Source organism: Trachurus trachurus (genome assembly GCF_905171665.1).
Source record: "Trachurus trachurus genome assembly, chromosome: 3".
Lineage (NCBI taxonomy): Eukaryota > Metazoa > Chordata > Actinopteri > Carangiformes > Carangidae > Trachurus > Trachurus trachurus.
Genome location: NC_139893.1, coordinates 23,231,660 through 23,244,244, shown reverse-complemented (window position 1 = coordinate 23,244,244; position 12,585 = coordinate 23,231,660). Strand labels below are relative to the sequence as shown.

The 12,585-nt window shown below is 40.6% G+C and overlaps 1 protein-coding gene across 1 annotated transcript in view; it reads left to right on the top strand.

The window, feature by feature from the left end:
• Nucleotides 1-12,585, top strand: part of itfg1 (integrin alpha FG-GAP repeat containing 1) — a 142,790-nt gene that overhangs the window by 99,806 nt on the left and 30,399 nt on the right. Inside the window, exons 13-14 of the mRNA XM_083998250.1 lie at nt 8,889-8,932; nt 12,173-12,251. Of these exons, the coding sequence (XP_083854376.1) occupies nt 8,889-8,932; nt 12,173-12,251 (123 nt within the window). The remainder of the gene's footprint in view (nt 1-8,888; nt 8,933-12,172; nt 12,252-12,585) is intronic.

The following is a 12,585-nucleotide window of genomic DNA, read 5'->3' as shown; positions in this document are numbered from 1 at the left end:
CATAGTCCAAACACGTTCATCTAGCCTACTTTTGATATATTTCTTGTTGAGTTCATATGTAAAGGCTATACTTTTTGTAACATACCTTAATAATTTCGACTGCTGCTGCAGTCTTCTTCACATGATGTTCCTGTGACATGCTCTTTATTCTTGTGGGTTATAGCCTTTACATATGAATCAAAAAAATTTAAGTTGTTCCTAAGCTTTTGTGAAACAATTTTGTTTGCTTTCCTGATTTAAACAAGGGGGGGGGGTGCCAATAAAGGGGCCCACAAAGCAGCATTGCAACCTCTCCTGCCTATTATTAGCACGGCCTGTGATAGAATTACAAGGATCTGATGGTGCATTACCAACTGCGCAATGATTGTTTACACATCGGCGTTTGTGTTTCCTTCCTCCTCTATACTGTCTGTCTCCAACCTGCTCAGATGGAGAAGACCTGTCTTGACATTTGACGGCCAATCAATACACCTATGTGACAAATCTCCTCCTACGACCTGAGCTAGGCCAAGTGCACATTATATCAGATCACATTCAGTCTGCTGTTGCTGCATTGGTTCAATATGTCTGATACCCATATGGATTCCCACAGACTCGTTATCAGCTGTGATGGTTGAAAACGACTCTGTAAGAATCTTAAGCTGAAAGAAACAATGATGCAAAAGCTTGTTGCAGGGCAGCCAGATGGAGCGATGATTACTGCTGAGGAGAAGAGATGGGAGAAATCATAAACTCCAAAATTAGAAAGAAGGATAAAATGATGGGAGATGGTGAGAGGAGGGGGGAGGAGGGGGTATCTCTTCATGAACATCTCAAAGTGTGTTTGTGTGTGTGTGAGTATGTGTGTGGAAAAGAGATGAAGAGAGAGACTGACAGGCAGAACTATATGAGTTGATTAGTTTCCTGCTGACTTATTAGGATGCAGATTAGCTGCATTGAGAAACATCTGGGAGCTTTTCTCAGGCCCACATACCCCCTTCTCCCTCTACTCCTCACCTCCTTTTTCATCTCTTATCCTCCTAGATCAAATCCAGCTCTCTTCTTTCCTCTCTCCACATCTCCTCCTCTTTCCATTTCTCTCCTCTTGTTCTCCCATCTTTTCTTATTTAGCCTCTTTCATTTCCTCCCCTCTAACCCTTTCAGCCCTGTTTTTTTATCCCACTCTCACCTCTCCTCCTGCCCTCACCCTGCCTCCCGCCTTGTTTCTCCTCGACAAACGTCTTTTTTCCTGTCCTCCCGCTTCCTCTCCGCCCCCCTCAGTCTTGTCAGTCACTGCTGCCTTTTATTCCCTCTTTTCATTTCATTCAAATGACAACGCAGAGATTTACATGAAGTCTTTCAGTGTGGCTCTGTCGTCCGAAGGAGGATTTAACTGGAGGCTGCATATTCAGATTTTGGGGAATTCTTCTTTTCTGCTGCAACACACAAAGAAGGCTGAGTGGGAGTGCCTGCTCTCATGTTTGTCAAAATAGTATCCTGCTCCAGGTTATGTTGACAGTGGATGTTGTAATAGCTCGGCCTGCTAATGTGACCACAAGCAGCCCTCCAATACAAAAACACTGCATATTATTATTATTATTATTATTATTATTATTATTATTATTATTATTATTATTATTATTATTATTATTACTGTTGTAGGTTCTGCCCTTAGTGAGAAAAGCAGCTTGTAGATGATGGTCACTGTTCTTCTCGCTGTAATTAAGATGGGAACTTTAACATTTATCTTTCCAACAGCAGCAGCAAGGCTCCAGTGATACACCCTGAGAGAAGTCAGCTTAAATCAATTTCAAATTTTATCAGGTTCAATTTTATTAGTGTGGACCCCATCCACTGAGAATTGAGGTAGCTGGAAGGCCGACCAATTAGCAAATTATGGGTAGTAGTTTAGAAGATGAAAACAACAGGCAGCACCTAATTTTGAATTAGACTTGGGCACGATATTTGATTTATGGCTCTGAAGGCTAATCCAATAGCCTGCAAATTAATTCTGCTCTGCGGCCACTGACAACACTCCTGACCCAGGCACAGTTCCACCGAGTCGGGCCTGGCTACACTAAGCAGAGGGGAAGATTGTGGGCTGGTTTTTAAGGCTTTAATGGCATTGGCCATTATGAACCAGTGATGCAAGCCAGTCAATTATCTTTTACAGCTGTAGGAAGTTTTACAATGTTGTCACACCTGCTGGCCTCAGAGGAGGACAAGAGACTGCTCAGTATTTTATGTGTACAATAATAATTTTATCAGTTAATGATAAAGAAGGGGGTGTGTTCTCTCTTGATAATACTTTGGTTGCTTCTATATAAAAGTGTACTAGATTTGCAGACCTTTCCGCCTGCTAACAGTGGTATTAAAGTTAGCTGAGACCAGAGTAAATTGCTAAATGTGATTCATAGCTATAATATTATGTTTGGATGGAGCAAAGGTGTATTCTCTAGACATGTAGCCTCCGTGAGGATCTTAAGCCCTATTCTAATTGATATGGCCAATTAATGTGGTGGTCACATTGCATTTGTAGTGTTCATTTGAACGTGAAACACAGTGGAAGCCACTGCCAGCTGTTCAGGGACAGTGAGCATACAACAACACTTTAATGATGTTACTCAAAGTGAACACAGAGCAGGAGACGCTCCCTCTGGGATCCAAACAGCAGTGCGGTGCCTCATCTTACTTACACTTCGACCAGACAGTCGCCATTAAAGCCATAATGTCTACTAGGGGCAAATAAGGATATTTTTTTTAGTTTTTAGTCAGGCACTGATGAGGCAACCAGTTTTATGGGAGACATTTTGTTAAGTGACAGCTCTTTATTGGAGAGCTTTTGTAATAAAATCTAAATGTTTCATTCTGCAGAAGTCTATCAGGCAGAAAAGCAGAAAGTCTGTTAATGTGCAGAGGCGCTCTCACACACGTACAACACATTCACACCACATGTAGAGATACTGTGTAGATTATCCTCATAACATGGATTACTTGGCCATTAGCAGGTGGTCATTACTGGAGCTGCTATTTCTATTTAAAAGCGGATGTCAGTTCACTGTCAGTCACTCTGCAGTGTGTGGATGCAGGCATGTGCTGTGCCCATGCATGTCTGTGAGCAGCCCTGCGGTCAGCAAAAGCATCCTGAGGACAATGAGAAGTGATGAGCATCTCAGAGCAAATGTCGCTCAGTTGTCATGTCGTTGTGCTTGTGTGTCAGTGTGTTTGCATGTACAGTGTGTGTCTGCTTGGCTCCGGCCGACTCGTAGCCACTAGCGCTGAGGCGGTATGTCATGTTCCCCTGTCAAGGTCTGCTCATCACATTTTTCTCCTTGTGTGTGTGTGTGTGTGTTTGTGTGTATATGTGTGCAGTGAATGTGACGTCATCTGACCCAACAGCTAAGGACTGTGTTGTGACGTGTGCATGTGGTTACCATGGCTCCCCATAGTTTCTTTTTATAGAGGGCCAATGAAGTTGCAATTACAGGCTGTATTATATAAACAGAAACAAATTTTGAGTGAAAACACATGCATGGAGAATTGTTTATTTAAGAGTGCAGTTACAAACATTTATTTCCCATGAAATTAGCTCTCTCCGCACCCAGACGACTATATTACTGTGTTTTTCTATCGGGAGAAAACGTTCTCAAAGAGCATATCTGTTGCAAACTATGAAGGTTTCACGGTGCTCTTCAGTAACCGTTTGGTTACAGTGTTTGTTTTGCAGAATCAGTGGGTGAAACATGTTCTGCTGCAAATTCAAACTTCCACACTTTAAATGTTGTGTTTGCATCAAAAATAATAATAATCATCCTACACAACAATGCTACACAAAAGGTTATGTACACAATTTATATCTGACAAAGCAGAGAAAACATTTTTGATTTCCTGTTCTCCTTCTTTGCTTGCATGGAATGGAAAAGACCATAGGTCGTTTTCTTTCTTTTTTTCTTTTTTTTTTATCAAGGTTAGAGTATTTTCATTTTTATTCAAATACAAAATAATTCAAGAGGTCAATATGTTCTCTGCAAAGCCAGTTGATGAAAGCACAAATTTAATTCAGGCTTATTTTTCCACAACATTTCAAGCCTTGGCCTGACATGCATTAGAAAGTCGGATTCAATTATTGCTTGTACCCATGAATGAATGCTTAAAATTACAGCTAGCACTATTTATTGTCAGCACCTCAAACACACTCGAAACACCTTTATTACCAGTAAATTAGGGAGGTTTTGCTGTAAAGAAACAGGACAGAATACAAAAAATGGCAAAGTCTAACCCTCTTCATTTAATACATTATCATCCAGATTCATAGATGAGGTTTTTTTTTTTAAATGTACATTTGAAGGAAACTCTTATTGCACCAGCGTTCTGCTACGCTACCTCTAACATTTGACAGCAGCAATAACATTAAGGCACACAGCCTATTAGTTTGTTCTATAGACTACTGTGTGATGCAGTTATTGTATCTGTATTGCTCTCAACATCTTGACAGGCATCAGACCTGATGGTGGTGATCCCAAATGGTCCCTAGTTAAATATGAATTATGACTAACTGGCAGCTGCAGCTAAGCTGTCACTAAAACTACACATGGTCAAACATGCAACACATATTAATGAGCAAAACAAGTCTGATCATTGAGCCTGGCCTGGTTATCATTAAAATATAGGCACACACTAAAAACACACAGTGAGCTCTGCAATTTTTAAACCGGATATTTCTTCCTCATCAGGCAAAGGCATCCACCATATTATTCAAATCCCAAGCTCTGGCCACATCTGATTTACTGACCATGGCACAAGATGCTGAGAGACGTCACCGAGACATCTCAGTTGTTATTTCAATTTTTGTTTTTTTGGAAAATGAGTGTTGTCTCTCATAATGTGTGACGGCCAGTGCATTTTAAACATTGAAATATAATAATAACAGGAATGGGTTTATTAAGCCTATCTGACAAGGCCAATTAATCCCTTCTTTGGGGATGTTAGTTTTTCAGCAGGAGACAGAAAGAGCGCTGAAGGTTCTTAAAAAAATCCTTTGAAAGAATAATGACCTCAGCCATCCAAACAATGTTGTAAAACACTCAATCATGCAGCATTTGGCCAGCCAGCCTCGTAACTTTATCACTCATTGAGTCCGTCAGTCAGGGGCGCACCCACTTACAGGACTGGTCCCGCTGTGGCGGTCCAACCCAGACAATAAAATAAAGAGCTGACACTTTAGCGCAGACTGTTGATGAAATGCTCCTTGGTGGCTGAGTCGTTGATGAAAACACAAACAAACACACACAGACCCACACACAGTACACAGACCTTTTGTCCTCCACTCGATTAGGTTAGTCCTGTGAAAGAGCTGCCATGAGTCTTAATATTACACCGGACTGTGTGTGTGTGTGTGTGTGACTCTTGTATCAGCAAGACTTGTATCTCTGTTGCCCAGAGATTGTGTGAGAGCTATTCCAGGGATCTTGTTTTAGCCATGGAGGAGCTGTTACATACATGTCAACCAGGGATTGAATGAAGTACAAAGCGGCCTCATAGAAGAAACTCTAGATTCTCGTTTCCTCTCTCTGATGAATGTTGTGACAGCCTGGACACACACACACACACACAAATAGCTTCCTTGACACAGACTCATCTGGAGCGACGTGGTGCCCATTGAGTTGTGAAGCACTTCTGCATTCATGCAGTTCATGTCTATCTTTTTCTTTCTCTTTCTTTTTATGCATCATTGAATTTGTGTCGTGAAACTCTTAAGCATGCGGTTCCCTTCTTGCAATTAATTTTATAAATGTTTTCATTGCCTCACAAACTGAACATTCAAGAGTATCTAGTGGGTTAGAGTAGATATTTGCTGAAAAATTTCTCCTCTCTGGTTTTAATTTTGGACTTCATTAGGTGTTGTATATTTGGCTAAACAGCAGACAGAAAGTTTAGCATGAGAGACGGCTGCTCTGACAGTTTTACTTCCATTGGGATTCCAAGCGTGATTTAGCTGTATGACATCAAGACTGGAAAAATAAAATCTCACAAAAACCTGGTGTTTTGTTTTCTGTCGCCAAGACACAGATTGCTGTGCAAATCAATTCCTCTCAAAAATATGTTCATTTAGATTTCCAGCAAACTCCTCTGGCTTGTTTCTTAATAAAAGAGACGATCCTGACAGTCACCTCCTGCTATACGGAGTATTTGTATTCAAGCTGCATGACATTGTTTGTTCCCGTTGGCCCTTTCATGCACTGACATCCTTCTCCTTCTCTGTGGTGGATTATAAATTGAGGAGACATTTCGCATCAGGATGTACAGTTATTTTAACGAGTTCACAGTTTGTGTTAAAGCCCATGGAGAAGCAGAAACTCTTCTGGGAGGTGAATTTTCACATATTTATGGTGTCTTAACTGACCTGTTGGCCATAAACACATACAGTAAGGAGAGAAAACAACTGAGGTGAGGATAGCTGCACTGTGATCTCTTACGATGTAGCAAAATGAAATGAAAAGAGTATTGAACAAAACTTGTAGCAGAAGAGATATGGGAGTCCTGTAGCATTTGTCCTATATGCAATGTTCGCAGATAATCCCAAATGAGAGCGACTCCAAACAAATGGCAGTGTAATCCCTCTGTGTCATTGATTTACAGTGTCGGTGACAGTGGTGCCTGTAGCCTGACCTCAAACAGCATGAGATTCAAACAAGTGATGAATAATCTGATCCCTATGATTTATTGATCATCTGTGTCCTTCACAGATGACTTTGGTCCAAAGCCTGTGATGTGATGATGCGGTATTTGCTCAGAGTTGATGAGCAGGATAATTACATGCAAGCGCTGTTTCTTTTTTTGACCATTTTGCTGCAGCAGGTCAGACCTCCTTTGGGCTCCTAAAGGCTTTCATCTTTTCAGAGGCAAATACCTAATGATTTCTATTTGTCAATCAGTTTATTCAACTCAACTTCTAGCTTCCACAATAGTCGACGCAACTTGAGCGACTAACTGCGCCTCACGTTTCTGCAGTCGGTAAATATATAAAGGCATAATTGAAGATTTTATGTTCTCATTAAATGATGAATAGTCTGTCATCACGGCAGGCCTCTTTTGATATCTTTGAAAACATTTTGTAGCATAAAGAACCACTCAGTTTTCCAGAGCACCAATGTGATTACTGAATGTGCTTTGAAAAGTCATGTTAAATGATATCAAAACAAGCAGCAGCTGATATGCAGTGTGGTCAGCAACGGTCAAGGAATACATGTTTGTCTTTGATGGGAGCTCCATCTGAATGCCACTTGAGACATATTCTTAATAAGCTTGTGGACTTCAAAGCAGAAAATAGGCTTTTGCCACACGTACACCATTTCTTTTGAAATCAAAAATCCTCTTGTTTATGCACACAACGTGGTGGCAGAACGGCTGCCATATAAAGGGATCACAGTACAAGAAAATGGTGCAATGCGGTCATCAACCCCAAGCACTACTACACAACTACAACAGCTATTGGTGGAACTGGTGTTTAGCAGGTGCAATGTTTGCCAAGTTCACCAGAGGGTGGTTTAGGGTGTTAGCATGCTAATTAGCCTTGAACACAAAGTACAGCTCAGGCTTATAAGAGTTTAATTGATTTTACAGATATTTGGTTCTTTCCGTTGCTACTCATAGCTATAAGTTCAAAAGATCATAGTGAAACTGAAGGTGATTGTCACAGATTGCGCAAAAACATAAAGTTGAAGGTTTGTGTATCGTGAATGGCTTCCTTCACATCACAATGTGAGCAAAAAAGGGGTGGTTAAAATTGTAAAACAGTATTGTTTGTGTGTTGACAGTAGCATCTGAGAGATGTCAGGAATTGACACTTAAATTGAAACAGGAGTGTGCAGCACAGTTCTCTGACTATTCTTAAAGGTGTGGAGGCAGAACCATGGTGATGAGGTGATGAGAAAGGTTAAATGTGGTAAAAAAAAACAATATGTTATGAAGCATATTGGATTGTGACTAGTTTGATCTGTATCATGTAACAACAAAGATTCCACAAATGACTTTTATTTAGTACAATAGCCCGTATATGAAACAGCTTTGACATTCTGTCAAGTCTTAAATAGTGCTGCACTGCTCACTTGTGTTCAGATGGGTCATTGATGCTCTAGTCTAGATATTTGTAATTAACCTGTGTGGAAAGTTAATGATGATGGAGTGCAGAGGCTCTATCTGCCCGCTGTCTATACAATGGGACCAGGGCCACTGTGATGTTCTCTTTGAATAGGTGCACTGAGTTTACTGCTGTTTACTACAGCACTGGGTGCAGACCTTATTAACGGGGTATTGGGCTTCAGCGTGACTCCATCAGGCAAATCAAAGCAACCTAGACCCAGAGCCCTATTAGTATGCTAATAAAGTCACTTCTCTAATGACTGATTAGCAATTCAGCGGATTTTGTCCTCGCTTCGCTTGTACAGACAAATAAGTGAAATACTTAGTGTGCTCGTACACACGCACACGCAGTGCTAATAGTTTACACATTTATTTTTTATGTTTCTCACAGCTAGCAATTTATTTATATCACTGCCTCCCTCCCACCAGCCCTCCCTTTCTCCATTCTTTGATTTTTTTTAATGTCTTGTCCACCTCACAAACAGAAGAGCCGATTCGATGGTATAATATACAATGCAAACATTAGGTAACACTCAAGCACAGTTAACAAAAATGAAAGTGTTTATGTTCTAGCTGTCACAAGAGTGGACACGGTGCAGTTTGATTCGTGTGTATACAAAGTTTATTTCTATGTGTGAGTTTGACTGCTTGATGTTTGATACATGTTGATACAGATTGCCTCAGGGCACAGAAACAGCAGTGTGTGTCAGTGTGCTGGACATTATGCTGAACTTCACGTCTGACCTTGGCATCTTTATCTTTCTCAGTGCTCAGCGGCCTCTGCTCCAACGACTGTCCTGAAGAAGTAAAGGTAAGAAATCTGTCCTTTGGTTTGTCCACTTTTCTAATGGAGCAGTCACAAACAGAGTACTGTGTGATAAAATAGTTTCAAATCTGTCCTAACAATTGACCGGTCTGGCCAGGTGTGTGTCTCTGTCTACTCTGTGTGCACATGGCACTTACGCTCGCATGTGTAAAACCTTTAAAACCTAATAAATTTAAATGTGTAAAACCTTCAGAATCTGTATTCAGCAGTTTTTTTAGCAGAGAAACAGAAGGATAGGCTGAAATATCACAACTGCAGCTGAACCATGCAAGGGGAGGATGAACTGCATGAGAAGTATCTACCTTTTACTAGAATAAAATGAAAACTATAAAGAGATAGATTGATTTGCACCTGCTCATTCACCTCCAGCTGTCCTTCTTTGTTATTGTCAGCACATAACAGTCCTTCATTATATAAGTGCTGTTTGTTTGGCATGTGCTCATACGTTTCGCAATCAATTGCATTTTCTTCAAAAGTACCCCTCTCTTTGTTTAATTAACAGCAGTTCTGTTGCTTGTGGGTAGTTATTATTCATACTATTATTTGACCATGTGGTCTCTGCTGGGTGTCTTGGTTGTTCTGCACTGCCATGACAAGGCCAACTGCTATTGGATTGGTGCATGTGAACCTTTGACTGAGCTGAGTAAGACCTCTCATAGAGGCCACAGCTTGAGCTTGGTCACTCAAGAATTTCTTTTTCGCTAAGAAAAGCTTAATCAAAGAAGCCGAGTCAATACATCCTTAAAATACACAGAAAGAGAGGTATCGGCAAATGGTTACATTTTAGACATTTTGTATTGCTCCTTCAGAAAAAAAAATGTCTTACATCAAAAGCACATCGAAGACTATTGAAATCCATATCCGACAAAGCTATTGCACCACTTTATCTGCCATACTCATTTTGCTGCTGGGTCCCTCATAAGGTTAATTTGGCTAAGTATCCTATAATAAAATATGTTTGTCTCCATGACATTATCTGATGGCTGTAGTCACTAGATTCACTGTGGAGTAATACCCATGTCAGACGGCTAATGCATGTACTGTATGACAGGGTCGACTCAACTCAACTCACTGTTGACATGTCAAACTCCACTTCACAGGATAGTTTGTATACTTCATTGTGTACAGTGAATAACATCCAGTAATTAAGAGATGAAAAGTTGATTTTCAGTTTTTCATCTCTTCTGCTCACCCTCTCTCTTGCTTTGTATATTAGCAAGTAGGTTAAAACAGCAACAACACATTAATTTCCCTTCTTGGTAGCAGCCTGACAGGAGGAGGCTACTGAAGGTGGGTCAGCTGATATAGTGCATTAAACAGACCTTCAGCATGTGTGTCATGCTTTACTTGTATCATAAACATGCCTTCTTATGTTGTGCACTATATAGCAGTCACATGGGACCATTTTTTCATAAAACGCTTAGTTTTAGCAAAGATTTTTCAGTACGGCATGAGGGGTATGACACATTTCCAAGACGACGCCGGGAGATACACCTACAGTACAAATTGCTGTGCAAGCAACCAATGGCACATAAATGTTAGTCATTTGGCATTAATAAGGATTTTATGTTACACTCCATCTCGTGTCTACATAGAACTGATATTATGACCCCGTTCTTCACAGTCAAAAAATAACTAGTATGCTGTTTGTCCACTTACATTATCGTTATTGCTGATTTGCACAACAGTTCCACATCGTTAATGTAATCATTTTCATTTCTGATGTGACGTCGAGTATGAACTGAATAATGTAAGACTGAAAAGAGATTTAAAATGTCAGTGAAATAAACGATACACCTGATATCAAAATACTGAGTGAAGCTTAGAAGGAATGAGGAGCATCAGTCAGTATCAGTCGGTCCTCTGCTGCTGCTGTGATTCACTGCCTGCAGTTACTGTTACAGCTTTCACTGTCACTTCTTCATAACAATTCATTATAAGCATAATCAGCTTGCTGTGGTCTCAACGTGTCACTTTTCAAGATGCTTGTTGAACAGGTGGTTTGTTAAAGTGCTTATTGGCCTGTGGCAAAGTGACTATGAATGATAAAATAGAACATCAACATGTGCCTGTAAATAATGAGGCTGTGTTGGTTCACTAGAAATAAAACTCTAGATAGGAAATACATCTTTGTAGTTTAAGGTGTCACAGTCTGACTCGAGTCCAAGTGAAGTCACTAGTTGCTGATGAGGTCTGTATTGTTTTTTCAAGTTGAGTCTAAGTGCTTCACATTTGTGAGTCTGACTTGAGTCCATTTCCTGTCACTCAGCTCTGTTCCTCCTGTTGCTTTAAGCACCTGTTGCTCATTCTGAGGAGCCAGCATCAGATGCAGGTGCGTAGGTGGATGGAGGAATCTGACAGAAATAACGTGGCCAATAGGATTCCCCCTTACACAACCTTTCAGCAGCAGAAAGCCCTCTCCAAAATACATTAGGTCTGGCATCAACAAGAGGCTGTTGGTATTAGACTTGTTTTGGTTTTTTCTGTCTGTCTGCTCCTCCACCCGCTTGCTGTCGAACTGAAGGGAATGATAAATGCAGTAGACGAGTGGAGCTCGTGGCTGTTTCTACTCCTCTCCTCTCCCATCCATCAACCCCCGTCTATCTTTTCATTTTATTCTCCCGCTCCTTTCCTTCTTAGTCACACCTCTCTTCTGCTGTCTTTCTTAGCCTGCTCCTCTCTACCTCTCCCATCTCTCTCTCTCTTTTTTTTTTGACCTCATTTCTATTCCTCTCTCACCCAACTGCTGAGTGTCACAGCATAAAGGGCCAAGTCTCTGCTGCAGTGTGTATGTTTTCCGCGCGTAACCGTCTCCTGATTAGATGATTTAAAGCGAAGGATGGCTCATCAGATCTCTTCATTAGTTGACATCCTTTCGTAATGAAGAGATAAGACAACCCCTCTGTATCCACCCACGCAGACACACAGCCGTCACTCTCATTTATGCTCAGTCAGATCCAAGGCAGCTAAGTCAGACATTTGCCATGTCACCCAGTGAAAATAAAACAAAAAGAAAAAATGCTCAAGGTCACCGTGGCGACAACATGCCTGTCTCTGTCTACCCACTCCTGCTTTTGTCTTTATGTGTCATCCAGCCCTTTTTTTTTTTTTTTGCCCTCGTTGACAGACAGCTGATGGGAAGAGGTATTTGTAAGATGTCAACATTTGTCAGCTTTTTTTTATTTATGCTTGCATGTGTGTTTCTTTTTCTTTCTTTTTTTACAGCCTTTTGGTGTTAACCAGCCAGGTCCTTATGTCATGTACACCACTGTGGACTCCAACGGCTACCTGAAAAACGCCTCAGGTAAGTTCTTTGTTTTCTTTTTTTTTCTTTTTTTGTATCTCTTTCTCTTGTAGCTTTTGCTTCTTATGCCAAACCACCCCGACTACATGACAGCTAGAATAAAATGTCCCTGCCTGTTTTTATTCATCCACTGTACACCAGGCTTCTTAAAATTTTAACCGCCTAACAGTGACAGCTGTCCGAGTCTGATGTCTGAACACTGCAGGGTTTGTTTTGGTGGATCTTAAGAAAGTAGAAAAAAAGAAAAAGAAGAAGGGTGTATTGATTTTATTTTCTTGTTTTTTTTATTTTTTGTTTTTTTTTAATAAATGAGAGAATAGCCTCTATCCCTCAA